This window comes from Paraphaeosphaeria sporulosa, assembly GCF_001642045.1.
Source record: "Paraphaeosphaeria sporulosa strain AP3s5-JAC2a unplaced genomic scaffold CC84scaffold_6, whole genome shotgun sequence".
Taxonomy (NCBI): Eukaryota; Fungi; Ascomycota; class Dothideomycetes; order Pleosporales; family Didymosphaeriaceae; genus Paraphaeosphaeria; species Paraphaeosphaeria sporulosa.
The window spans coordinates 2,486,345-2,510,897 of record NW_017253365.1 but is presented as its reverse complement, the minus strand read 5'-3'; the positions used below and the strand labels follow the sequence as shown (position 1 = coordinate 2,510,897).

The following is a 24,553-nucleotide window of genomic DNA, read 5'->3' as shown; positions in this document are numbered from 1 at the left end:
GAGGCTCAGCGCGTGCTTCAATAGTGTACGACAGCGGAAACGTCTGCAAGGGGATGGAGGAGGGCTCAGCGGAAAATTATCAAGGTGAAAAGAGGACGATTACATGTCTTGATGGTAAGACCTACTTGTAAATAGCATGACCGGGCAATGGGAAAACACCACGCTAAAGAATCAGGCGAAGATATTACTGTATTCACTACAACCCAGACGTCTTTCTTGCCCGCCCCAGGGTATATCTATCGTATCATCGCGCTGAAACGCGCATACAAGAACCATGCCGTCGCCACACATGGCGTGTCATTATCGTTATTCCACCGTAGTACGTCAAAGTGTAAACAGAGAAAGGAAAGTCGTAGCGGCGGGACGCGGATACACGAGGAGCGTTGAAATCCGAAACCCAGCGCAACCATAGCCAACACTGCCAAAGCCCTGCGTCGTCATCCTCCCCTCTCAAACATTATCGTCATTACCGCCGGCAGGAGCTTTGGTGTTCGCCTTGATGCGCTTATAGCAACAACCAGGCAGCGAGGCCAGCAACACCGGCCAGGGGGAGACCAGTAGCCTTGGCAGCAGCACCAGGGGCCGCGGTTGCAGAAGAGGCAGCGGAACCGGCAGCATTGCCGGCTGAGTTGGTGGCGCTCTCGGCAGCGCTGGCGCCGCTGGAGGCAGCGGAGGAAGCTTCCGAGGCAGCAGAGGAGGCAGCAGAGCCACTACTACAGAGTCAGGAGACGTTCAGGTACGAGGATGGATAGACTTACACGGCGGAAGAGATCTCGGAAGCCAGAGACGAAGCAGCGGAGGAGGCGCTGGCCTCAACAGAGGAGACGGCGCTGGATGCCTCGGACGCGATGGAGCTGGTCAGGGTGGCGAGGGTGCTTGCGGCGCTGGAGGCAGCGCTTCCGGCGGCACTGGTGGCAGAGCTCAGGTCGCTGCCAGCAGAGTCGGTGACGGATGCTGCAGCACTACTGACGGCACCACTAGCAGACGCAGCAGCGGAAGACAAGATACCAAGGGCGCCCGTAGCGACCGAGGAAGCTGCCGAACCACTTGCAGAAGCCAAGACACCTGAAGACAGATCAGTAAGAGAAAGTGAGACGCAATGGGGCGTCACTCACCGGCGCAGTAGGTGGCTCCGTACGAGATGACCTGAGCGGCAACGGCGTCACTGCCGCATGCCTCTCTGGCGCAGTCGCGCACACCGTAGCCAAAGTCCTGGTTGGAGCAGTAGCAGGCGACGTCTCCCGAGGAGCAGCCAAACGACGACTGAGCAATGGCGATCATGTTGTTGACACAGGTTTGCTGGAGCAGTCAGCATGCGCCGAACATTCCTTGAGACGCGAGTCAGGACTTACACCGCATTGGGGGAGGCTGCCCGCATCCTGGGCGAGGGCAACGCCAACGACAGCAAGGATGGCGAAGGACTTCATCGTGTAGAAGGCTTGTGGAGGGTGCAGGGAGGGTGGCAGGAGAAGATGCTGGGCTAGTAGGGGATAGGATACTAGGGGCGAAGGAAAGCTTCGTGCCGAGAGACTGCTAGCGGAGTGTTGTTGTCGTTAATGAGGAATGCTGGGAGATGTGAGGAGACAGACAGGAGCCAGGCGCGGGGATATTTATTCGCACATGTGAAGGCAGGGAAACAGGAAGTGGCTGGTGCGTCGTGCTGTTTCCAAGTTTCGTGGGTAATGAAGTCAAGTCTAGTAAACGACGCTTGCGGTAGGGACGACAAGCTCCACAAAACTGTCGGCCAGGCACCGCCGGCACGGGCGTCGACCGCATTGCCCAATCAGATTGGAGGCCCCGCGTCGCCGTGAGCGTTCGAGAACCTGGACCCCAGCCTCGCTCTCCCGATGATGTCGTCGTACCGAGCGGAGCGTCACGTCTCAGGGCCCTGGCACTGCGCCGCCGTCGCCATCCCGACCACTGCGCCTCTGCTCAGAGCCGCTCTGTGATCGTACACAGTACACAGCACGTCGTCGCCTCGTGGCACGCAGTTATGCATGGTGTGAGCTGCTGTGCTAGCCAAAGCTTGTGCCGCGCTTCTACGCGACGTGTGACGTCTAGTTCTCTAAGTCTGCAGTCCAACCTCGTCGCCCATTTGCGCCTGCCTTTGCACTCGGCGAGGCTGAGTGTGCGATGATTCGCCCGCCGCTCATGCTTGGGAAATGGGATTCTAGCGCCGTGCACTGTGTCCCACATTCACTCGATCGCGGCGTTGTTTGCCAGCCTCCCCATCGCTGCCACCACGCTGCCCTAGTGTCATGGGTCACGGCGCAGCCCATGGTCCACCGCGGCCGCTACGCTGCAAGGGAGATGTGCGCATCCGTGCCTGGTGCCGATTGCGCCGTCGCTGCGTCCTCCGCCTCTGCCTGTTCGTCCAGGTGCTTCTGCTCCGCCGTGGTGATGCATTGCATGTTCGCGCCTGCCGTTGCAAGTCAGTAAACAGCCGCCGCGCCAAAACAAACAAGTTTGCGGGCATGCGCACCTAGTTTGTTGATCGTCTCCATCCACTCATCGTAAGGATCCGAGTCGAAGACAATTCCGCCCTGGTGTGGCTGGTCAGCGCATCTCCCGCAAACCAACTTTTCCAGGAACTTACCCCGGCTTGGAGATAAGCGATACCGTCTTTGACCAGCATTGTTCGCAGCGCAATGCATGTCTGCCGATCCGTCAGCACTCAAATCTCAGCTTCACTCAACCACGCGACTGGTTCTCGACTCACGTCCATGGCACCCTCAATCTCGCGCTCGCCGTCCACGCTGCTGTAGCCGAAGTAACCCACGGCCCCGGCGTACACACCGCGCTTTTCCCGCTCGAGCTCGGCGATCAGCTCCATTGCGCGAACTTTTGGTGCCCCGCTCACCGTGCCTAGTCGATGATTTCACATCAGCCAATCTTCTGCAATGTTGTCCAGTTATGCAAATGACGTACCGGCGGGGAAGATGGACCGGAACGCGTCAAAGCGCGTCTTGCCAGGTCGCAGCACCCCTGACACCTCGGATACCAAGTGCTGCACATGGGAAAACTAACGCCCAATTAGCACCTTGGCCGGATACCTACAACAACGCATCGGGCACGTTGCCAAGCACGTACCTTTTGAACGACCATCAGCTTGTCGACACGTGTGGTGAGCGGGTCGCAGACGCGATTTACGTCATTTCTGGCTAGGTCGACCAACATAACCTGTCAAGTCGGAATCAGCTGTGACTTCTGCTATGGGCATGCAGCCGAAACGTACATGCTCGGCCCGGTCCTTGATGGAGTTGGACAGCTCCTCTGCCAGAGCGGCATCCTCTTGTAGCGTCTTGCCTCGCTTGACGGTGCCCGCGATGGGGTGCGTGATGATTCGGCCCTGCTCCTCCTTGACCAGCAATTCCGGGCTTGCGCCCACAATCTGGAAGTCCTCGCAGTCGACGTAGAAGAGATATGGTGACGGGTTCACGTTGCGCAGATGCCGGTAGATGTTGAACGGATGTAGAGAGGTCGGTCGCGCGAATCGTTGCGACGGGACGGCCTGGATTATGTCGCCCACGCTTATGTGCTCTTTCAGTCTCTTAACATGGCCTTCGTAACCGTCCTGCCCGATGTTGGATTTGTATTCCTGGCCCTTTCGAATCGGCTGCTGCTCCGGTTCCGGAATTCTGTCCCTCTTTTTCAACAGCGCTGTGTATTTTTTCAAAGTCTCCTTGGCTTCGTTGTACGCCTTCTCGAGGTCGTCGAGACTTCCGGGCACCTTGACATAGGTGATGACCTTGACAACCTGCGAAAAGTGGTCCAGAGCTACCACGGTATCGAACAGCATGAAGAGACTCTCGGGTACGCCCAGCACATCTTTCATGTCATCTCGCTTCGTTTTCGGCTCGAAGTATTGCACGCAGTCATATCCAACGTAACCCACTGCGCCGCCAGTCATCGGAGGTAATTGTATCGAAGGCACGGTTGCCACTCTGCTCTTCGCGAGCTCCTTCTCGAGCAGAGGCAGCGGATCGGTTTCGGGGCCATGGCCTTTGCCTGTCTTGAGGATCTTGCGCGGGTCTATTGGGTGGTCAGCCTACTGCATCCGTCCCGTCGTCCACAGGCTGGACTCGCACCTGCACCAACGAAACTGTATCGCCCAATCGTCTCAGTTGTAGCGGCACTTTCGAACAGAAATGACAGCTTCGATTTTGCCCTAGTTGATATCAGCACCGCTGCTCGATTCGTCCGGCATGCGCCCTTAGGGTGAGTCAGACTCACTGCTCAGCGATCTTGAGATATATGAGACCCGGCGTCAGGAACTCGGCGGATATGGAGGAGAAGACGGGAACGAGGTTGGGCGGGTTGGGCGACTCAATGGCAGCAGCGAGGACCTCGCGCACCGTGTCGAGCGACGGCTGTACGGCGAACTAGCAGGTCATGCGTCAGTCTCGTGTCTGTCCAAACCGCCAGTGGCGGCGGAACTGGCGCACCTGGGCCATGATTGGATGTCGCCTGTCTGTGAACAGATCGTGCAGCAATCTGGCTGACTATGTTGAATCGCAATATGCGCCGCAGTTATTGTGGTGGCATCGAGGTGAAGCCAGAAAACATTGAAGCTCAGAGTCACTGCGGGGCCAATCGGAGGGGCGTGCCCCGCAATTGGCTCACAATCCAAGGGCCACTTCACCGACGCCCCCCAGCACCAGCCACCACCCTACCACTGCACGCTGACGGAGCCGGCTAGGCGGGCGCAAGCTGCGCATATTGCGCCCGCTCCCCGTCCCGGTCTCCCTCCCCTGCTCTCTTACCTTTAACTTCACGATGCCGTTGTAGAGCGCATTCTGGATTTTGGACATCCTCGCGCTTCCGCTCATCTATGTGGCCTGCCGACGAGTCGAGCAGCGCTATGCGCTCCACATCCTCCACAGCGTTGCCTGGCCGCCCATGGACTCCGCCAGAGGACGTCTTCCCAGACGAACATGCGTCCGACTCCACACCGCCTCTCGACCAGAATGACGACTCTCAACGACTAACTCGTCCGCATGCGGAAATCGTCCAACCAAAACGACCTCGTAAGCTGCAGATTCGCGCGACCAAGCCCGTTATGTTGGAGTCTCCCGAGCTAAGCGCAACCGGATACTCGTCCAGAGCCGATGCGCAAACCCCAACACATGAGTATGGCGTTGAGAACATGCCTGCGCAGAACCCACATCCATTCATGGCGGATCCCATCACACCCATCAGAACCCCATGGAGCTCTGGCCTTCTGCCGAGCAAGGACATCCCGCAATATCCCTACACACCCGAGTCGATACGCACGACAAAGTCGCATGAGATCCGGTCGCTCTCACCACTTCCTTCGATGCCATGGGATACAAAGGACTCCTGCCATTCTCCCATGCAAGATGCGCTCCTATCATGCGCCTCGAATCTCGAAAGCCTGATTATGAGTCGGGAGCCCACCGACGAGCAGATGGAGTACTTGGTGTCCAAATTCGAGGAGATGGCGGGTTTCCTTACTGCGCCCGATTCCCAGTCGAAGCAGACGGACGATCATTTGTTCTCCGAACCCGAAGAACCTTCTGAGGCTACAGGTCTCGGTATCATACCCCAAGAGCCTGCCAACGATCATGTGAATGCAGACGATCTTGCTTTAGGCCAGTCCTACATCTTAGAAGTTGGCAAGTACATTGAGAGCGTGAAGTGTCACGTGCGAGACTTAACCACGCGGATGGATGAAGTGAAACAGCTGAACTCCATTCAGCTCGACATCATTGGAGATCTGCGGAGAGATCTCAGGAACAAGACCTTCCAGACGAACAGAACCGCTCTGGTGAAACATGAGGATGATGAGCTTATGCAGAACCCAGAAAATGTCAGAAAACCTCCTCTTCCAAGGAACAGCTTCTGGTCCGCGGTAGGCGAAGCGTTAGACAAGGTGGGAGAGCTATTCCACGAGTGGTAATTGACGGAGAAGCCGATTCTCCAAGATCGTTTTTCAAACCCGGCGCAACAGGTTGGATGATATGGATGGGCACAGTTGGCGGCCTTTTTATCGCCTAATCGTAGGCATCATTGACGTTTTTGTTATCTGATTTGCGCACACGACGACACGATTCACGAGTAGCATTGGGCGGACGCTGGATACCCTGGGACTGGATGACATACGGCGCTTGGTTAGGTAACTGAATCAAGTTATATGACACTTGTTCTTCTGACAGCTGGTCCAACCTAGTGCAACTGCTGCGTTGTGGACGAACCGCACCCGAATGCGCGTACTGTTGGGCGACGGCTGGAAAGTACCACTCAACGCGCCTATTCACCCCGCGCCCCGATATTCATACACAAGTACACACAGCTTTTCGTGCCCTTCCACTTGCGCGACCATCAGGCTCGCACGATCGTGCCTTGTTACATACACTCTACCTTCTGTTACACTCACATCGCCCAGCATGCCAGAGCACGCCGAAGTTTTCGCACACTGTCCTATTGCGGCCAGAGAACATGTGAGCCCGCCCCCTGGAGCACATCATACCTCGCCCTATACGAACCAAATCATGGAGGAGATCCACGCAAGGCAAGCGCAAGAGGCGCTAGAAGCGCAGGAGCAGGCGCAGGCATACCACCAGCAGGCGCGGGCTCCGACACACACTCAGTCAGCCCCCTCGCGCGTGCAGTCGCCTATGCATCCACGAACACAGACGCCCATGCAGTCGTATAATGCTTATGGGCCTCCGCGAGGTTCCAGTAGAGATGAGGTAAAGGCGAGGGAGATTAGGCAGGATGAATGGGAGGTGCGGGAAGTGGAAGGTGGGTTGGTTTTTTTTATGGAGTTCCCAACCTTCTTCGCAGTCATGAATTGTAGTCGCACGCTACGTATTGTGACGCGGATTGTTGACTTTAGGGTGAGCGACGTTGGCATTTGATTTTGGAGGGTGAACGTTCCGTTTCATATCTACAACCCATTCTCATCGTCCCGCTGCAACAATTTCAAAGAACAGTCATCTAACATTGATCAGAAATTTCACCACACCGGCCGACTCCCCCCTCACCCGGCACCCCATCAACAACGATGGCCGTAGTCAACGGGACAGACAACGACAACGACACTGCCACCATGACACGCTCCTCCGTAATCGAGGTAGAAGACATCCCCGACGCCATCCTTGATCCTGCTCCCGAAAACATTATCCATTTTAAGGGCAACCTTGTCCTCGTCGTTGGCAGCTCCGACCGTCAACGCTCCATTCTCGTGCAAGCCGAGACAATCGAGCACTTCGGCCAGCCGTGGCAAGAGGTCATAAAGGACTCTAATCGCGAACGCCTTCTCTCCGTGCGGCGCACATCCCACCTCCCCGACGACGACGCAGACATGATGCTCGTGCTAATGTACCTATCCCACTCGTGGCACGTGGGCAAAGTTCCCAAAGAAGTTTCCTTCCAGCAACTCCTGGCCATGACACGAATCTGCGAGAAGTACGACATGAACGCGCAGGTGTCGCCGTTCGTAAGGCGGTGGATTGTTCCGCATCAGGACAAGCTGCTGAGTCCCGGGAGGGAGGAGTGGCTGTTTATTGCGCACCAGTTCGGGCTCGAGCGCCATTATATTACGCTGGCGTAGCATCTGGTGTTGGGTTGTCGGACGGAAGGGGGTAGAATGTTGTTTCCGCCGGGGAGAGCGGAGAAGCTGGAAGGGTTGGTCCCGGATGGTGCGCTCGGTAAGATCCCCCTACCATTGCATATCGATTCTGGTACTGTGGCATTGTTGCAAGGTGGTGATTTACTAACAATCACACAGTCGAGATCCGACGGAAACGCATAAAGGCGCTCTCCACTGTTCTCGATATTGTCTACAAGCAGATCGATCGTCTCGAGAACGGCAACACCTGCCGCGCCACGCTGTCACAGTCGCCAGGCGAGGAAACAGAAGCGTTGATCGAGGCGGAGCGCGCGATGTGCACGCACTGCAACCACGGCGAACTCATTCGGTATCTCAAGGTCCATGAGTTCTGGCCGCCCATTCAGCAGAGTGCCCACGTCAAGTGGCCGGTCAACGATGTGAGTCCTCCCTGCCCCAGACGAGATGTTGATAGCAGACTTACAACCTACAGGTCTTCGACATGCTGACTAGCATCCCGGCCATCAGCTACCGCCTCCTCCGCAACAGCTACGCCCACATCCCCGATACCGCGCCAACAGAACCCCCGGGCAATGCGCATGCCATTTGCGACATTGGCAGGCAGCTCGCCGTGCTGATTGCAGACGCACAGCGTAAGCTGGAAATGCCCATCGCGACATCTACAATCGATGAGATTAGAAAGAATGCAGAGAAAGTAGGCTTGAAGGACGAGGCCACAGCACCAACTTATCTCCCGGCTGAGGAGCCGCTGGATGAGATGAGTGCGGTAGGGCACAGGTAGCTGAGCCGCGATAGGATGACAAGGGGATGTAGGAAGCTATGGATGTAGTTGCTGGAGTGGCCATGTGGAATACGAAGTTACGCAGCGATGACCGTCACGCAGGCATGGCGTTTTGGCGGAGTGTCTAGACGCTCCATCTCACCCCGAGCCGGAATATCCGGCGTGTGCATACCTTCGGTGCAACGCTGTTGGCGTTAGGAGTCGTTACTTGGCGTATCTGCATAGATCTACAGTACAGGTGCGATCAGCGGACCTCGGCGGATGCGAAATAATACTTCTGAGGAACGAGTGTTTAATGTCCAAGAAGCATGACGTTCGCCGTGCTCACAAGACACGACTCGCGATTGCACTTTCCATCTTCGCCAACAGGCCCCAAGCCCAATCCAGACCAAATGAACAAACTCGCGCTGGAATGACCATAGCCAGCACCCCCACTGGCCCAGCCCCCACCAGCGCGGTCCCAACATCATCACCACAATGCAAGCGCCATGGGTCCGCTTCGTCACGATTATGGGCGACGCCGCCCAGCGGCGGTTCAATACCCGCGGGCCCGGTCGCTCGCGCCCAAGGACCGACCAAGCCCCCGTAGCGGAACAGTCACCAGGCTGCGAGCTGCGGTCCAAGACACCACTGCCGCCAAGCGCAGCGCGAGGGTTGGCGGAGTCCCCACGACCCCGCGAGGTGAACGACAGGAGATCGACGGCTGGAGTGGAGAAGAGGCGAGCGTGAGAATGCCAGCCACTGGCAGCTGTCTGATGATGTCCCCGTTGTGTCGGCACGTAGAGTCCGCCAGTTCGCCTCAACAGCGTTTCAGCCACGCTTGGGGTTCCTTGGAGCGCACGTGATGCCACTCCGCCGAGCGACGATGAACCTGGTCACGGCTCCCAGTAGAAGGAGCAACGTGCGGCGCCCAGCCCAATCCCTCAGGTTGCATGTTGCACTGCGTCCGGCGCTTCTTCGTTGCTTGGGCAGTCGTAACGTTTGCCCTGGGCGGTGACAGCTCGCAGCAAACGGGACGGCAAGAGCACTGCGGTCGTACCATTGCAGCACAGCGTGTGCTAGTCAACACTCGGTTTGTCCCACGGTGCCGGCGGAGAGTCTGGGCGCGACCGCAGCAGCAGCTTTGTCGGTCCTTGGCGGCCTCAGAAGGGCGCACGCAAGCTGCACCACGCGCAGACGGGCAGCGGAGCAACGAGCATCTGCGCTGCCAAGTGGGCGGAGGACAGCAGAGATGACATGTTCACATCTCCAACGCAACGACGGCTTTGCTGCCGTCTCTTCCGTCTTGACTGCCTCAGCACGCCCTCAGTGCCCGTCCAGCGTGGTCGAGAGCGCCGGGCCGTGATTGGTGTCCGCAAACATCGGCCATTCTGCCCAGCAAAGCGCCCAGCCCTTGGCTATGGATCTTGGAGACTGGAGCCAAGCCCAAGACCTTTCTCCAAGGTCTTGAGAGCGCAGACTGTATGTAACCACTTGTCTTGCCTCTCCTGAGAGCAAGACTCTGCCCGACCTATATCATGAGCCGTCTCTCGTCGTCCTGCGCCCCCCATACGACCCTGTAGTCGTCGTTGCCGCTCGTGCAAGCGTAGCCAATTGCAGCCGGCCATGGAACCCCATCTTCCGCCGGCGCCCTCGGCCGCCCACCACCACCCGCCCGCAGCCTCCAGGGCGCCCGTCGACATCGGCTACCAGTACAACGAGAAGGATGTCTTCGACCACCGCACGCAGTATGCCCCGCGCGTCGAGCGCGGCAGCAAGGGCAGCAGCAACAGCCGCGCCCACGACTCCGTCATCTCATATCCGCGCTCGCCCAACGTTGCGACCGCGTCACCGCCAAGCCCCGTGAGCAGCGTCTCGTCCGGCCGCAAGCACCGCTCGCAGCAGAGCGCGAGGCATTCGCACGATGCCATCGCACGGGTTGCGCAGCCCCCGCGCGCCTACATCGACCCCGAGAAGGCCGGCAGCTCGCCCTACCGCTCGCGCTCGCCCACCCGCGCCTCGGCCTCCAATCCAGATGCCACCCGCCAGACGATAGCCTACGACCCCGATGATTTCGACGAGAAGGGCCCCGAGGACAAGCCCGTCCAGCTGCTGGTATGCATGTCCCCGCAGTGCGCCCGCATATCCCCCGCTAACACACTGTCCAGCTCTACCTCTCGCTCCCCTGCGCGCTCCTCTCCTTCCTGATCATGCTCTGGACCATGGTCGCCCTCCTGATTTCGCTCCTGCTCCAGCCCTTCCGCCTCTTCTCCACACGCTCCACGCTCCCGACGCAACTCACCACCTTCCTCGCGCCGCCGCTCAACCTGCAGCTCCACCTCATCTACTCCTTCTCCGCAGCCGACTCGTACAGCGCGCCCATGCTCGTCGTCATCCACCTCTTCTCCCCCTTCGTGGCCGTCGGCGTCGCCATCGCCGCCTGGACGGCTGCCTGCTTCTGGTTCTTCTCCGCGATTTTGGGTGATCCTGCCGGCCAGGACGGACATAATGACGGGAAGGAGAGTATCCTCGGGGTGCGCAACTGGTGGGATCGGTGGCTGTCGCGGGCGCTGAGATGACAACATCCCCCGCACGCGAACAGATGAAGCGCGTTTGCGCACACTTGCATGATTGTTATGATATGTTTTGGACGGCGTTTGGGTTGGGCTCCCGCGTAAAGCGACTATTCCAGCGGCATTGGGTGTGGCGTTGAGTCTGGCACGGCTCTGGGCTGGGTTTACCTTCGGTGCGGCAACGTCGTTTGGCTGTGCAGCTTTGTTTCTGAGTACATGGTTTTCAGGGTATGCCTTTGGGCTGTACGAGATTTTGGGAAGGGAAGGACGGAAGGGCTTCTATGTGATATCCCCCATTGCAGCGTGATGCAATGCGAATTTGATCCATTACTCCACAGCTGCGTTCACTGAGTGACCCGACGCACACCCAGTTCAAACTCCTTGGAATCGCCTGTGAGCGTCATCCAAGATGTTCAACATGCTAGCCAGTGACTCTACCTACATTCACGCCCTTTGTCACATGCCACGCCAGCCTACACCTCTCGCTCACCGCCCCACTACCAGCCAACCTTCGCCCAGCCACACTGACACAGACTACACATGTCGCTCGGCGAAGTCTGCCGAAGAGTACGTAACGCGCTCGGCCGTTCTCCCGCCGAGCACGCTGGCGGAGCACTGAAATTTCCGCTGGGGTCTTGGCGGGAGATGTGTGGTATGGCATGACGAGTAAAGGGTGCGAGCATGGACGTGGTGAGCCGAGCGGGCAAGCAGATGTTGATGGTGGTGGGCATGGAGGGAACAGGAGGCACAACCGTGTAGAACGACTGGGTGCGATGTGGAGGTGCAGCTTGGCTCGGGGATACTGAGATTGGAGGTAAATATTTACTTGGACTTTGTGGCCGGCGCGGAAAAGCATTCAGAAAGCGGTGGGGCAACTCGTTAGGAGCGCGCTGGTCCACGTCGATGCTATCATGTTCTATGCGCCGTAGCCTCCGCCCAAGAGAGTGCGGCTGAACGAGACGACCAGCTGGTGGCGCGTCTCGCTCCCTCCCCCTACTCTGCTCTACCGCCTCGGCTTCCCTGCCATGGATGCAACGTTCTCGCGGGAACAAGCCGGCAATTGTCCCACTCCCTATGCAGACAATAAGAGTCATGAGATGCCGAAGACGTGCCCATTGCGCTCTATCTTGGATGCCAGCTTACGCGGGAACAAGCCGGCGTTTCTGTTCCACTACTGTGCTCGCGCCCAGGTGATGATCTGACGTCCGGCCCGCGACGAGACGGCGGAGCGTTGGCAGGATGCCGGATTGCCGTCCGGTGGGTGCGTGGGACGCTGCGAGTCTGGGCGCTGGGCAGGAATGGAAGGGGCGGATGTGTAGTATGGTTTTGTGACATGGTGTGTGTTGACAGGCCGGGAGAGTCTCTATTCTCGGTGAAGAAGTGGGTGGGAGGAGTGCATTGTAGGAGTGATTCTTAAGAACTGGCTTGGAACTTACTATTTTCTCACGGAACCTAGTTGTTAAGGGCTTGCTTCTGGTTGATGCATCTTACAGTTGTATTGCAGGACTTGTGTTGGTTTGAGGGGCGTATTGCAAAAGCCCCAGGGGTTGGCGCGAGAAATGTTGTGGGTAAGAGTAGAGCAGGAGTGCTGTTGTCGCAATGCAATATACCTTGGACTTGAACGAGGCTTCCTAACTTGAGAACAGTGAAACGAGGTTCTATGCTTATGCAGAACGGTTTGGGTGATTGTGGAGTCTGGCGCATCGTGGCGTGCCTAGGAGGGCAGTACTTAGAAAGACGCTACTAGAGAGGTACATGGTCCTATGTATAGACGCAGCATAGAATACAGAAACTAGATGGGTACGGGCGAATTTCTCCATTGCCCTTACTGGCTTCGTCACCGCTCTCATCAAAGGCAACTACGAAGAGTCGATTATGGCGATGGTGGGTGGGCAGGTGGTGTTGAACATGACTATGACGAGGTTGAGTTGATGAGTACTAGTATCTATAAGATGGGGACTGAGTAGGAGAATTTGTACTACTAGTTCAGATGGATTTGGGAGCTTCTGACGGCAGAATCGGATCTGTCTTGGAGACCTCCAACGACGGCAGATGAGCGACGCGTTGAGCCTGAGAAATGTCCAGCGCTGAAAGAGAGACTTCGGAGTGAACTCTTCGGGGACATGGGAAAGGACTCGCTAGGGCCAGTCTTGGTGAAGGCTTGGAACAGTGAGTTGAACAGCGCGCAGGAAGCAATTGAGGAAGTGCAGGAGTGTGTCACGCAAACTTGCGTAAAGCTGATCGACGAAGACGGCATTGACATAAGAAGACCATGTGAGGAGGTGCTTGAGGTAGGTGAAACAAATGACATTCCGTGGCATCAGTCGCTCAAATTGAGATAATGGCAATGTGTATCAACGCTTTTCAGAAACCATTCATTTGCCTAGGTGGCTGTGTCTCGACTTAGGTTGGCTGTCATATTGAAAGCCCACTCGTGTGATCCACCAAGATATTCCAGTTTTAAAGGATCTTCAGATATTTGGTAACCGTTGTCGAGAGTCTCGCGCGTGCTTCTGCATTGGTAACGTAGCGTTTCAGATAAATAGAAAAGCATACGTCGAGTGAGCTCAAGTTCTTGAAGTGTCCACGCCCTTTGATATGCAGGCTTATCCACATCCTAGTATGAATTCAGACAATGGCTACATTACAATTTGATAGCACCAAATTTGGTGTCGGTAGTTCCGAAGGGCACTTGGAAATTAGTGCCATTAGCAATAGAACAGATATGGGGTAGGTACCTTGGGCCCGGCTCTAATCTGGACATTCTCTGCTGAAGAAATCCGTCGTGAACATCCCCTGCACTAGCTGCAGCGATAGTAATGAATGAATTCTCGTAGATATTGTGCATGTTCGCAATCACTGTATCTTTGTCTTCTCCAGCGTCCTGTTGGATGCATAGTGCATCAATCCACAGATAATATATTGAAAGTGCCTCTGTCACAGAAATTGCATCGTTTATCGTTCGCGGCAGTAGTCACAGAGGAAGCCGTTCCATATATTTGATGGAATTCTTCTCGATGCGCTTGTGGTCGCTTGGCTGAGATCCCAACAGTATAATAAGGTGGCATATTTTCCTTGCAGATGGCCGGACATCACAAGACGTGGTGTCATAGGTCTATCGTCTTGTTCAATCTGTATAAGTCGAGTGGGAAGTTAACCATTGTGTTGTTGCTCACATTTGTCGTGTTCTGCGCATGCGACGATCCAGTCATGGATTTGCTGCTCTGTCGCTTTCAAGGATACGCCATACTGGATTAGGCGTAGACGGTGCCGTCGTTCCCAGTAAGATGTGACGACGTTGGTGTTGGTTACCAGGCTGCATCGCGATGTCAAGTGAGTGGTTGGGGTTGATGGCTTGGTCTAACTACATATAGCACTAGCGTGTACACCTCCACCAGCATCACCTCCAGCAACAACTTGAACAGACCCGGGTACCATAAGCAAGTCGAGTAGCCATTTGAACAACACAACGATATCCACATCTCAGTCATGTCATCTGTGTACCGACCTTGGAGGCAGTGACTGGATGGGCAACAGAGTCAACACGAACATTCAGGCCATTGATATGGTACCCACGTCTGGAACCTCGCAGCATGAGCCGTTCAGATCAGTGTCTGTCACTCCTCGGAAACAGATTCCGCGACCACTTGTCATCTTCACAAACATCGTGTGTCACATGGAATATATGGAGCTCAGTCAGCCACATTTTACAGCCTCGCCAAACCCTGGGTTTTCGGGGCCAGACCGGCTTGGCAGGATGTGATGGTCCCGACTCGCCACGTCGATCGACCAATTCGAGATCTCCACGCCCAGAAGTAGTACACTCGAGAGCTCAACATGGACAAGCGACAGCGCTTGCGGCATGCCCGCAAGCTCTCTCGAAGTACCAGTCCGCACGAAGGAATGTCACCCTTGCGCAAGGCTGTGATCGCGTGGACCTTTACGAGCTTTCCAGCTATGCCAGGTCAACCGAGCTACGATAGATGCAGACACAGTCGTCTTCGGCAGCGTATATGACTCTTTAGAGGTCGAGAGCCTAACTCTTAATGACTAAGGAGAGAGATCTGCCAAAGGCTTCAGCAAGTCTTCGGCCGGATGGGGTACCCGAAGACGTCGCTAAACCTATACGAATCGTCTAACACTGCCCATTGGTATTCTCACGACTACGGTGCAGTAAGTCGACTGCCCACTAGGTAGGACCATGCATGACTCTGGCCTATACATCAAGGCCCCGCGGTGTTCGAGACTGGAGACTATATAACGTGCATCGTCCCTAGGTACAATTCATGGGCGTGGGTGAACTCAATTTGTCAAGAGAAGACCCTACAGTCGTTGGTGTCTGCACTAATGTCTTTCACTATGCGTTATCTCACTCTCCTTCTTATGGCCTCACTGCCCTTGGGGGCCTTTTCGGCTCGTGTTTCGACAGACGCGAGCTGCGGTGGCTCGAAAGCTCACACTTGCCTTGGGTCTACTTTTGGCAACTGTTGTTCGCAGGTATGTGCCTGTCTCAGAGATAGATTGAGGACTGCTGCTGACTTAGACATATAGTATGGCTGGTGTTAGTTGATCTCATTCAAACTGAGTAGCTGAAGCCTACTGACCCGTATCACAGGCGGAAGCACCGATTCCTACTGCGGCAAGGGATGCAACAGCAAATTTGGTCGTTGTAAATCCAACACCGGTGCCAAACCGTCCACTTCCTCGAAACGTGCTTCAGCAACGGCTCACACGTCTTCTACCGTTCCTCCACATCCAACCGGCCTGCTTGTGTCGACAAACGCACGTTGTGGGCCGTCTTTCGGTCGCAAGACCTGCCTTGGGAGCAAATGGGGCGACTGCTGTAGCCAGCACGGCTGGTGCGGTTCAAGCAAGGGTTCGTAACTCCCCACACCGGAGGGACATCTCTAATGGATATCAGATCACTGTGTTGCGAGTACCTGCCAAAAGGGGTATGGAAAATGCAACACCGTGAGCTCGTCTCGTAGCTCCGCGCGAACATCCAAGAGCAGCTCTTCAACCGCCTCGCGATCCGCATCCCGATCGACCGCTGGGAGCACTGTATCATCAGTGCTCGCCTCGACTTCAATGATCAGTACATTGGCCGCCTCCTCTGAGTCGCCTCCATCATCCCAAACGCCTTCGAGCACTCGTGCTCCAGAGACCAGCTCCGAGATGCCATCATCATCAGTCAACAATGATAGCCCGCCCTATACACCCACAGCGTCAGTCATTTTACCGACCGACCCTGAAGAATTTCTCGCTACATACACCTTCCAAGACGATCCTCTCCCCACGCCTGTTGAGATGGGCAGCTCGCCTGTCACATCTGGGATCACGCCCGTCGAGAGTGATCTGGTGAAGACGTGTCTGATCATTCCAGGTCAAGCTGACGCTTCCTTCCAATTGCTTGAGCCAAAGGACCGAGTTCCGCTTATCAAGAACAACGACGGTACTTTTGGACCAATTCCAGCACTGAGATCCGAAGCAGAGTTCAATGCGCAACCCCCAGTAGAGGACATCAAATTCATGTCGTTCGCGCTTATAAGCAGTGACAATGGACTCTTCGATCTTGTTACCAATGACAGTCCCCGTCAATATGTCGCGAAGAAGCGCGATGGATCGGTAGTTCTGACTGACGGGCCCACGAATAACGCTCAGATGGCTACTTCTATCTTCGATGTTACGTGCGAAGGTCGCATTGCCGTTAGAGTCGGTTCGCAATACTATACCTGGACAGTGAGTGGCAAGAAGACGGTGATGAGGAGAGCTTCTGGCACACCGGACACCATGTTCGCTCTGCCAGACAGCCCAGCGGCACAAAAACGACGCCGCCGCAACAAGTCTCAAGAAGGCGTTGCCCCCCGCTGCCCCTCATACCCTCGAGAGCTGGAAGCTAGAGTCTTTCCCGGTGCCCGCGGCAACAACCCTAACCAGTGCGGCTCGTCCAGCTTCAATGTACCTGACCTAAGTTTCGGCAAGTGCTGTGATCAACACGATAACGACTATGACGACTGCGGCATGACTTTCGAGGAGGGCAATAATAGGTTTCACTCATGTATGCGCGGATCAGGATGTGATTACCTCAACCACTGGTACTACTGGCCAGCATACGTAGGCTGCCTGAAGACTGCCGACTTCTATTACAGCGTGGTGTCATCGATTGCCGGACAAATAGCCTTCTGTAAGTGTCTGAGACCAAGCAAAAGGGAAGTTGCTGACAGACGTAGACTCCGCCAACAAAGACCGCTGCAGATGCTACTGCACAGGCTCTACACCCCATGGATGCACTGTAAACGGCCAATTTCAATGCCTCAACGTCCTCGGCTCTGATACGAACAACTGCGGCGCCTGCGGCCGTACCTGCCCGCAAGGCTCGCGCTGCGAAAACGGCCAGTGCAAGTGCCCCAACGAACAATGCGGCAATCGCTGCGTAACCCTTGCCTCGCATCCTCAGAACTGCGGTGCTTGCGGCGTCGTCTCGCCCTCGGGCTACTGCGTCGGCGGCCAGCCGTACACGCCCCCCGCCTTTTGCTCTCGCGGCAACGGCTTCCGCAACGGGAACTTCGCAAACAGCGGAAACGACTGGAACGCGCAGATTGTCAGTGGGGGCGGAAACTCCAACTTCGGGGTTGGATTTGACGGCGGCGCGGAGGATGCAGACGCTATGGTTGGCATCTTCTCACTCTACTCACCCAATCCTAGTGCGAGTCTTAAGACATCCGTAAAGATGTGTCCTGGAATCGCATACACTTTGGGTTTCCAGATACGCAGGCCGTACGGCAATGACAATTGCCAGTACTCCGTCTATGTGGCTCGGGACCTGTACAACAGCGGGAATGTGCCGCTGCCGGCGGACAGGGGCGCCGGATGGATGTGGGTTTCTGGGCTGCGTGTTGGACCATTCAGCGGAGAGCGGCAGGGAGTCACAACGGCGGGGCCGGAGCTGTGGGCTGAGTTCCAGCTTGATGTGAGGTGCTCGGGGGGCGCGCCGTATGATTTTATCAGGGTGGATCAGTTCTCGATCAATCCTGCCTAAGCAGCTTTAGATAGTTCTTCAATCGCAGTCACGATATAGCAAACGCGTTCGGAGTACTACATCCTAGCGGTTTTCCTGTAGCCATTGTCCTTCACAACAGCAGATCGAAGATACTTTTTCTTCCGTATAAATGAACGATTCCTACTGCAACCCTAAAAATTGTCGATATATTCTTGAGGGGATACTCATCTCAACTGCAGACCTGGAGCCATGCCATGCATCCAGAAAACGGACAAACCAATACATGGGCGACAACATCCAAGTGGTAACAACGTGTCATTACTGCGCGGGCCTTTCTGGCACACCGCGTCTTTAAGCTCAAACAAAATCCATATATACAGAACTCCATATCGATAATGCCTCCAGTTTTTCGGCCGGAATCGCCACTTTTATGCTGGGTCCGACTACCACTGGACCTTCTTGTCCCAGCCGATGAACTCGTCGATAATGTCCTTGTAGTACTCCTAATCCTTGTTAGCCACAATCCTACAAAATGGAACTGTCAATGGGACCATACCTTGAGATCCTCAACCTTGGGAACATCATCGCTCTTCGAGTAAAGATCATACGGGTTGAACGCCTTCACAGCCTCCAACATACGCTCATCCTTCTCATTCATCATCCACCTGTACGCGCCCTGCGAGTGCCACGGGTAGAAAGAATGGTACCTGATCATCGCGAGGCCCTCATCCGGAATCGTGCTCTGCGCCTTCATGATGTGGTACAAATACTCGTCATGACCCCAGCTGAGCATCACATTATCGAGACCGCAGCCAGGCGTGTAGATGCCGTGCTCAGTGCCGTAGATGTAGTTGTCGTGATCCGGGTTGCCCTTGAAGGTGTCGGGGTAAATGATGCGCTTATCGAACGCGCAACCAACGGGGAACGTGTCGCCGACGACGTCCCACTGGCCCTCTGCGCCGTAGAAGAAGAGGAGTTTACCCAAGTCGTGGATCAGGCCGACGAGCTGCATCCAGCGGGGCTTGCCGTCGCGGCGGATGGCTTCGGCGGACTGGAGGAGGTGCTCGATTTGGGAGAGGGAGGTGTCCGGGTCGGACTCGTCGATGAGCGTGTTGAGCTTCTCCATGGCCTCCCATACAGTCATGCTAGCGCGCGTGGTGGCGTAGAAAGAGTTGCGCGCTCTGAGGTTGTACGCAACGGTTTGCTTTTCGTGCTGCTCGCGGTAGAAGTTCTTGACGCGGTCGCAGGCCTCCTCGTACTGTCGGAACTGGGTCTTGTCCTTTTCGGCATCGAACTGGGATTGCTCGTAGATGTCCTTCTCTTCTTGTGTCGCGGTGCCATTCTTCACCTTCAAGGCGGCTTTGAGAACGTTGACATCGTCGATGGCGTCGGAGGTGGCTTCGAGGGCGAGGCCGTCCTTCGGGTTGGCGAAGGGCTCCGCGATGTTAGGTTGCTCGACGAGGGCGCCGGGTGCCATTATGAAGATGTGTGAAAGGCAAGGGGTATCTCAGAAAAGTAAAAATGCGACGGCAATACGCTTAGTGTTCGATAGTCAAAGAACGGTGAGGAGATGCAGAGGAGGACAATGAGGTTGTTTTGGGAGGTTACTCGAGATGCAAGCTTCGATACTTATTCTTCATCGACCCTAAGTATAGACAGGTATTCTCCGCCGGTGTCATCCTCGCACTCAGCCCAAAGTGTCTGCGACCCTGCGACCCCGAGCAGGACCCAGCCTACCATCTGTTGCAGAGTCTGGTCTCTTGCATTGTCCAGCTCCACCATTTACGGGGCCTTGTCCGCAAACTTCACCCCCCAGGAACGAAAGCGCTGGCCGTGAGGAAATTCTCCCCGCAGTCGACGCCATCCATCTGGATCGCTGGCTAGAACAGTTCTCGAAAACGGCCGCTTAGAGAGGGGCGGCCGACAACATGCTGACTGTGGTTGGTGGCCGGGGATCTAGTGTGCTGTTAGAGACGGTTTTTGTGGTTTTGACCCAACATTCTCGGCGGCGCCATCCTTCTCTCCTCCCAGGCAGGCAATTCTCGCCGCTCTCACCAGATTTGCCCAAGTCCGCCCGCAGACCCTCAAATCGCCCACAAACCACGCTGATCACACGCACAATGACGCCACGTGCCCCTCGGCGATATCTCGCCCGACGCAATTTGCCAAAAGCGTCCATACTCTTGGCCGCACCCTCCGACGCGGGCACCGGCGCGCATTTACGTTCATCCAGCCCCCGCGCATCCCACGCAAGAGCCTCTCGGACCGATGGTAGCCCGGCGGGGTATGCCATGGCGGGGCTTCGGAAGAATTCAGGGCCCTCGATAGCCCAATAACATTTTCATTACCCAAATGCAGAGCGCAGCCGGCGCGGTGGAGGGGCAGTCGGCATAGGACGTGTCTACGCCCAACAATGTCTCCACGTACATATACCCTGTGCCCCCCGTGCCAGCATGAATCCGTCTCTCGCAAACTTTATCCTCAAGCTCTCACCCAAAGACATCTTGAACCCCACGCCCACAATGAACACTGCTATTCCTCTGAACACAGGCGCCACGATCCCCGCATTGGGACTCGGGACGTGGCAATCTGCACCGGGAGAGGTGAAGAAGGCGGTGATCCACGCGATTGAGGGCGGCTACCGACACATCGACTGCGCGTTCTGCTACCAGAACGAAGACGAGGTCGGTGAGGCGCTGCAGGATGTGATTTCGCGCGGGATCGTGAAGAGAGAAGACCTCTTCATCACTAGCAAGCTGTGGTGCACGTTCCACACGCGCGCGGAGGAGGGCCTGCAGAAGAGTCTTGATCTGCTGAAGACGCCCTACGTCGACTTGTACCTGATGCACTGGCCCGTTCCCATGAACCCCAAAGGTATGACACGCATCCCAAACACACACTGTCTACCTCGTTTTGCCCTCCTAATCAACCCCATGCTAACGCCCCCCAAGGAAACCACCCGCTCTTCCCCAAACTCGAAGACGGCTCCCGCGACATCGATCACTCCATCACGCACATCGACACGTGGAAGAACCTCGAAGCGCTCTACAAAGCCCACCCTGAGAAAGTAAAGGCCATCGGCGTAGCAAATTACTCCGTCAAGTACCTCGAGAAACTCCTCGCCCAATCCACAATCACCCCCGCCGCCAACCAGATCGAAAACCACCCCCTCCTGCCCCAGCAAGAAGTCGTCGACTTCTGCCGCTCCAAGAACATCCACATCACCGCGTACAGCCCCCTCGGTTCCACGGGCTCCCCGCTCTTCAAAGACGCCGGCGTGCTCGACGTCGCGAAGAAGCACGACGTAGGCCCGGGCACCGTGTTGCTTTCGTACCACCTTGCGCGGGGTTCTTCGGTGCTGGCGAAGTCCGTAACGCCGTCGCGCATCGACGAGAACCGCAAGCTGATTACGCTTGACGAAGGGGATATGCAGGCGCTGGAGGCGATCCACAAGAAGAACGGCGTGCAGCGGTTTGTGTACCCTCCGTTTGGAGTCAATGCCGGGTTTCCGGATAAGACGGAGGGGATTGACCTTAGTGGGTAAGGAGTGTAGAGTAGAGATGAAAAGCTGTTATTATACCCTTATAAAGATAGAGTACCTATCTACTTGCTTCGAGCGGGTAGAGCGGAATAAATAGTGTAGTTCGCAAGTGGCCACTGTCTTGATTTAGTGGTGCAGTGCTGTAGCTAGTACTCTAGCCACCGCCGTTGTAATTGTACCCACGAACACTAACCTCCAGGCACGGCGGCGTGGAGTGCTTTGTTCGAACCATCCAACTCGTGTTTTATCAGATCAGTCGAGAAAGCCATGCAGCAAAGTACTGCGAATTAACAGACGAATAGCATATACAGTATCTACCGCCCCATCCACCCGCCATCAACAGTAACAACCTCCCCGCTCACATATGCACTCGCCGGACTCGCCAACCACACCACGGCGCCTTTGAAATCCTCTGGACTCCCCCACCGTCCCGCCGGAATCCGCTCCAGAATGCTCTTCGCCCGCTTCTCATCCTGCATGAGCGCGGTATTCATCTCCGTCGCGATATACCCCGGCGCAATCGCATTGACGTTGATGCCCTTGCTCGCCCATTCGTTGGACAGCGCTTTTGTCAGCTGCGCGACACCGCCCTTGGACGCGGCGTACGCAGGCACCGTGAGCCCACCTTGGAATGACAGCAGACTCGCGATGTTGATGATGGCGCCGCGGCGGGTGGAGTTGGGGGCGAGGTCGGTGGGTTGCTGGAGCATGTGGGCGCCGACGTCGCGGCAGAGTGTGAAGACAGAGGTGAGGTTGACTTGGAGGACGGACTGCCAGTCGTCGTCCGGGAACTGGTGCGCGGGGTGCCGCTTCTGGATACCGCCGCAATTGAGCAGAATGTGGATTCTGTGGCCATCTTTGAGGATCTTTGGGAGGAGAGCGGAGACGGATTCGGCGGAGGAGAGGTCTGCGGTGTAGATTGTTACTTTGCGGCCGAGCTTTTCGATTTCTTGCTTGGTCGATTGGTTGGAGGTGTCTCGCTGGCGGGCAGTTAGTTGGCTTCCCCTGTGGAATTGTGTTCGAGGAGATTCACCTGTACGAGGAGGATGTCTGCGCCTGCTTCTGCGAGGGCAATTGCCATGGACTGTCCAATTCCTCTGGTCCCGCCTGTGACGAGAGCAGTCTGCCCCTCGAGCGAGAACAGGTCCTTGACGTTCGTCATCGTTTCTCAGCTTGAAGATGTTTTCAATGTGTGTGCTGGATGGTTCTAGTCTTGCAGCCCTGCAGCGAGGAAACCAGCTTCTTCAGAAGCCCAACGAAATCTTGCGATTGTACAACGCGCATGGATAGTCGGCAACATTACCCCAAAATCGCGCTCCTAGCGCGGGGCGACGTGCATCGGCATTTGACGAGTGACGTGAAGTGGGCTGCCGAGGTCGGAAAGGGTAGCCCCGCTGGTGCGTCGGCGTTTGAAATGCGGGACACGATACGCTGAAGAAGGCATTTGTCTCCAACGACGGCGCACCAGGTCGTCTCGAGGGGTCATTGGGCCGGAGGCGCGAGGGCTGTGTTATGTTTTGACTCCGCTTCCCGAGTCTGTGATTTCTGCTCCTTGATTCTCCCAAACAGCCTCAACCTTCAGTGTTCTTTTGCGTAAAGAATTGCATACCCTGTATTCTTGCTAGCAATTTGAAAGATGGCCGCGGAAAGAACACCGGACGTGCAGCAGAAGGAGAGCCAGATTCGCGCATCTGTCCTACACGGCGCGGGAGACCTGAGAATCGTATGCGAACCATGCTTTCTCCTATTGATCCCAACTAATGTGTGCAGGAAAACCGCTCGATTTTCCCTCCAGGTCCCACAGACGTTCAAGTAGCTGTTCGCGCCACTGGCCTCTGCGGCTCAGATCTTCACTACTATCGGCATTACCGCAATGGCGACATTATTGTGCGCGAGCCCATGTCGCTTGGACACGAGTCTGCGGGCGTAGTTGTAGCTGTTGGTTCTGAAGTAGAGAAGTCACAGAAGTTCAAAGTCGGGGACAAGGTAGCTCTGGAGGTAGGACAGCCATGCGAACAGTGCGACCGGTGTAAGGAGGGAAGATACAACATCTGCAAAGAGATGAAGTTTAGAAGCAGCGCAAAGGCATTTCCGCACGCACAAGGAACCTTGCAGGATAGGATTAACCATCCCGCGGCGTGGTGTCACAAGTGAGCAGAATTGAACCCTGAAGCGCTTTGAAGCTGATCTGGTGCAGGCTTCCGGAAGATGTTTCGCTCGACCTTGGTGCACTTCTGGAACCGCTCGGAGTCGCTATTCAAGCAACAAAAAGAGCGCAGCTTCCTGTCGGCTCGACAGTCTTGGTGTTCGGCGCAGGCGCAGTGGGACTGTTAGTTGCAGCAATGGCAAAGATATCAGGCGCCAGCACTGTCGTGATAGCAGACATCGATTCCGGACGGGTGAACTTCGCGGTAGAGAACAGCTTCGCACATCGGAGTTTCACCGTGCCGCTGAAGCGTGGTCAGACGATAGAAGAGAACCTCGAAATCGCGAAGGAGACAGCTGCCGAGATTGCAAAGGTAACAAGGGTGAGTGGAGGAGCAGTCGGCGAGGTGGATGCTGTGTTCGAGTGCACAGGCGTGCCTTCCTGTGTACAAGCATCGATATATGTGAGTCCCGCAATACATGCGCTGGTCATTGAGCTTCCTCTGACTGCTAAAAGGCAACGCGACCGGGTGGCAAGGTCCTGCTCATCGGCATGGGCACTCCCATCCAAACGCTCCCCATCTCAGCCGCAGCGCTCCGCGAAGTCGACATCATGGGTGTGTTCCGATACGCAAATACATATCCCACCGGCGTCGAGGTAGTGTCCAAAAAGGGTCCCGATTACCCAGACTTTTCAAAGCTTGTTACGCATCGATACAAGGGTCTCGAATCGGCGGAAGAGGCTTTCAACATGGCTGGGAAGACGAAGGACGACAAGGGCAATCTCGTAATCAAGGTCGTGATTGAGACGGGAGATGGCGATAAGGCGAACCTCTGAGCTGCGCAATGCTTGATGGTGTTTGGAGCTGTAGAAACTCGAGTAGCTGTTGTAAAAGTCGATCTTCGTTGTTGACATCGTTCCCCGTAAACCGTACCTGAG

At 56.0% G+C, this 24,553-nt stretch overlaps 13 protein-coding genes across 13 annotated transcripts; 8 read left to right on the top strand and 5 right to left on the bottom strand.

Annotated features, from left to right (window-relative positions):
- Positions 1-1,107: 1,107 nt before the first annotated feature.
- CC84DRAFT_1093842 (uncharacterized protein) lies at positions 1,108-1,427 on the bottom strand (the record flags this gene model as incomplete). Its single annotated transcript, XM_018174537.1, has 2 exons — positions 1,108-1,299; positions 1,353-1,427. 2 exons carry the CDS (start codon positions 1,425-1,427, stop codon positions 1,108-1,110), a joined length of 267 nt encoding a protein of 88 aa, XP_018035614.1.
- Positions 1,428-1,860: 433 nt separating this feature from the next.
- CC84DRAFT_833211 (anthranilate synthase-like protein component I) lies at positions 1,861-4,555 on the bottom strand. The gene is made up of 10 exons (XM_018187576.1): positions 4,446-4,555; positions 4,234-4,382; positions 4,089-4,168; positions 3,236-4,032; positions 3,091-3,180; positions 2,929-3,022; positions 2,720-2,865; positions 2,597-2,656; positions 2,483-2,543; positions 1,861-2,419 (listed from the first exon to the last, which is right to left on the bottom strand). Exons 1-10 carry the CDS (start codon positions 4,452-4,454, stop codon positions 2,295-2,297), a joined length of 1,611 nt encoding a protein of 536 aa, XP_018035613.1. The 5' UTR covers positions 4,455-4,555; the 3' UTR covers positions 1,861-2,294.
- Positions 4,556-4,861: 306 nt separating this feature from the next.
- Positions 4,862-5,920, top strand: CC84DRAFT_1218612 (uncharacterized protein; the record flags this gene model as incomplete). The annotated part of the gene is made up of 1 exon (XM_018183018.1): positions 4,862-5,920. The coding sequence occupies one exon, from the start codon at positions 4,862-4,864 to the stop codon at positions 5,918-5,920; it is 1,059 nt and encodes a 352-aa protein (XP_018035612.1).
- Positions 5,921-6,072: 152 nt separating this feature from the next.
- CC84DRAFT_833205 (uncharacterized protein) lies at positions 6,073-7,289 on the top strand. Its single transcript, XM_018187575.1, has 2 exons — positions 6,073-6,890; positions 6,975-7,289. The coding sequence occupies exon 1, from the start codon at positions 6,225-6,227 to the stop codon at positions 6,879-6,881; it is 657 nt and encodes a 218-aa protein (XP_018035611.1). The 5' UTR covers positions 6,073-6,224; the 3' UTR covers positions 6,882-6,890; positions 6,975-7,289.
- On the top strand, positions 6,976-7,915 carry CC84DRAFT_1165554 (uncharacterized protein). Its single transcript, XM_018178744.1, has 2 exons — positions 6,976-7,673; positions 7,754-7,915. Exon 1 carries the CDS (start codon positions 7,028-7,030, stop codon positions 7,574-7,576), a length of 549 nt encoding a protein of 182 aa, XP_018035610.1. The 5' UTR covers positions 6,976-7,027; the 3' UTR covers positions 7,577-7,673; positions 7,754-7,915.
- Positions 7,916-9,980: 2,065 nt separating this feature from the next.
- CC84DRAFT_1218609 (uncharacterized protein) lies at positions 9,981-10,933 on the top strand (the record flags this gene model as incomplete). Its single annotated transcript, XM_018183017.1, has 2 exons — positions 9,981-10,469; positions 10,523-10,933. 2 exons carry the CDS (start codon positions 9,981-9,983, stop codon positions 10,931-10,933), a joined length of 900 nt encoding a protein of 299 aa, XP_018035609.1.
- A 2,791-nt stretch (positions 10,934-13,724) lies between these two features.
- CC84DRAFT_1055019 (heterokaryon incompatibility) lies at positions 13,725-13,898 on the bottom strand (the record flags this gene model as incomplete). The annotated part of the gene is made up of 1 exon (XM_018173529.1): positions 13,725-13,898. A coding segment is annotated over one exon (174 nt), but the record flags the coding sequence as incomplete, so codon positions are not given.
- Positions 13,892-14,229, top strand: CC84DRAFT_833117 (uncharacterized protein). Its single transcript, XM_018187574.1, has one exon. The coding sequence runs from the start codon at positions 14,009-14,011 to the stop codon at positions 14,183-14,185; it is 177 nt and encodes a 58-aa protein (XP_018035607.1). The 5' UTR covers positions 13,892-14,008; the 3' UTR covers positions 14,186-14,229.
- A 2,005-nt stretch (positions 14,230-16,234) lies between these two features.
- On the top strand, positions 16,235-17,966 carry CC84DRAFT_1197112 (uncharacterized protein; the record flags this gene model as incomplete). Its single annotated transcript, XM_018181503.1, has 3 exons — positions 16,235-17,111; positions 17,325-17,329; positions 17,385-17,966. 3 exons carry the CDS (start codon positions 16,235-16,237, stop codon positions 17,964-17,966), a joined length of 1,464 nt encoding a protein of 487 aa, XP_018035606.1.
- Positions 17,967-18,274: 308 nt separating this feature from the next.
- CC84DRAFT_1148525 (DUF706-domain-containing protein) lies at positions 18,275-19,404 on the bottom strand (the record flags this gene model as incomplete). Its single annotated transcript, XM_018176640.1, has 2 exons — positions 18,275-18,430; positions 18,484-19,404. The coding sequence occupies 2 exons, from the start codon at positions 19,402-19,404 to the stop codon at positions 18,371-18,373; spliced, it is 981 nt and encodes a 326-aa protein (XP_018035605.1). The 3' UTR covers positions 18,275-18,370.
- Positions 19,405-20,215: 811 nt separating this feature from the next.
- On the top strand, positions 20,216-21,572 carry CC84DRAFT_1122346 (Aldo/keto reductase). Its single transcript, XM_018175634.1, has 2 exons — positions 20,216-20,801; positions 20,879-21,572. The coding sequence occupies exons 1-2, from the start codon at positions 20,381-20,383 to the stop codon at positions 21,469-21,471; spliced, it is 1,014 nt and encodes a 337-aa protein (XP_018035604.1). The 5' UTR covers positions 20,216-20,380; the 3' UTR covers positions 21,472-21,572.
- On the bottom strand, positions 21,543-22,825 carry CC84DRAFT_1122344 (NAD(P)-binding protein). The gene is made up of 2 exons (XM_018175633.1): positions 22,502-22,825; positions 21,543-22,448 (listed from the first exon to the last, which is right to left on the bottom strand). The coding sequence occupies exons 1-2, from the start codon at positions 22,628-22,630 to the stop codon at positions 21,783-21,785; spliced, it is 795 nt and encodes a 264-aa protein (XP_018035603.1). The 5' UTR covers positions 22,631-22,825; the 3' UTR covers positions 21,543-21,782.
- Positions 22,826-22,917: 92 nt separating this feature from the next.
- Positions 22,918-24,516, top strand: CC84DRAFT_1148519 (GroES-like protein). Its single transcript, XM_018176639.1, has 4 exons — positions 22,918-23,191; positions 23,239-23,618; positions 23,666-24,077; positions 24,131-24,516. The coding sequence occupies exons 1-4, from the start codon at positions 23,105-23,107 to the stop codon at positions 24,449-24,451; spliced, it is 1,200 nt and encodes a 399-aa protein (XP_018035602.1). The 5' UTR covers positions 22,918-23,104; the 3' UTR covers positions 24,452-24,516.
- Positions 24,517-24,553: the final 37 nt, after the last annotated feature.

What these genes read in the sequence shown, in the direction of transcription:
- CC84DRAFT_1122346 (XM_018175634.1), top strand. Translation starts at nt 20,381, where the DNA reads ATGAATCCGTCTCTCGCAAACTTTATCCTCAAGCTCTCACCCAAAGAC. An exon ending in CGTTCCCATGAACCCCAAAG is followed by an intron (nt 20,802 to 20,878) that starts GTATGACACGCA and finishes ACGCCCCCCAAG; the next exon opens with GAAACCACCCGCTCTTCCCC.
- CC84DRAFT_1122344 (XM_018175633.1), bottom strand. Translation starts at nt 22,630, where the DNA reads ATGACGAACGTCAAGGACCTGTTCTCGCTCGAGGGGCAGACTGCTCTC. An exon ending in CAGACATCCTCCTCGTACAG is followed by an intron (nt 22,449 to 22,501) that starts GTGAATCTCCTC and finishes ACTGCCCGCCAG; the next exon opens with CGAGACACCTCCAACCAATC.
- CC84DRAFT_1148519 (XM_018176639.1), top strand. Translation starts at nt 23,105, where the DNA reads ATGGCCGCGGAAAGAACACCGGACGTGCAGCAGAAGGAGAGCCAGATT. An exon ending in CCCGCGGCGTGGTGTCACAA is followed by an intron (nt 23,619 to 23,665) that starts GTGAGCAGAATT and finishes GATCTGGTGCAG; the next exon opens with GCTTCCGGAAGATGTTTCGC. An exon ending in GTGTACAAGCATCGATATAT is followed by an intron (nt 24,078 to 24,130) that starts GTGAGTCCCGCA and finishes GACTGCTAAAAG; the next exon opens with GCAACGCGACCGGGTGGCAA.
- CC84DRAFT_833205 (XM_018187575.1), top strand. Translation starts at nt 6,225, where the DNA reads ATGCGCGTACTGTTGGGCGACGGCTGGAAAGTACCACTCAACGCGCCT.
- CC84DRAFT_1165554 (XM_018178744.1), top strand. Translation starts at nt 7,028, where the DNA reads ATGGCCGTAGTCAACGGGACAGACAACGACAACGACACTGCCACCATG.
- CC84DRAFT_833117 (XM_018187574.1), top strand. Translation starts at nt 14,009, where the DNA reads ATGGCCGGACATCACAAGACGTGGTGTCATAGGTCTATCGTCTTGTTC.
- CC84DRAFT_833211 (XM_018187576.1), bottom strand. An exon ending in CCGGTCCATCTTCCCCGCCG is followed by an intron (nt 2,866 to 2,928) that starts GTACGTCATTTG and finishes ATCATCGACTAG; the next exon opens with GCACGGTGAGCGGGGCACCA. An exon ending in TCGCTTATCTCCAAGCCGGG is followed by an intron (nt 2,544 to 2,596) that starts GTAAGTTCCTGG and finishes CAGCCACACCAG; the next exon opens with GGCGGAATTGTCTTCGACTC.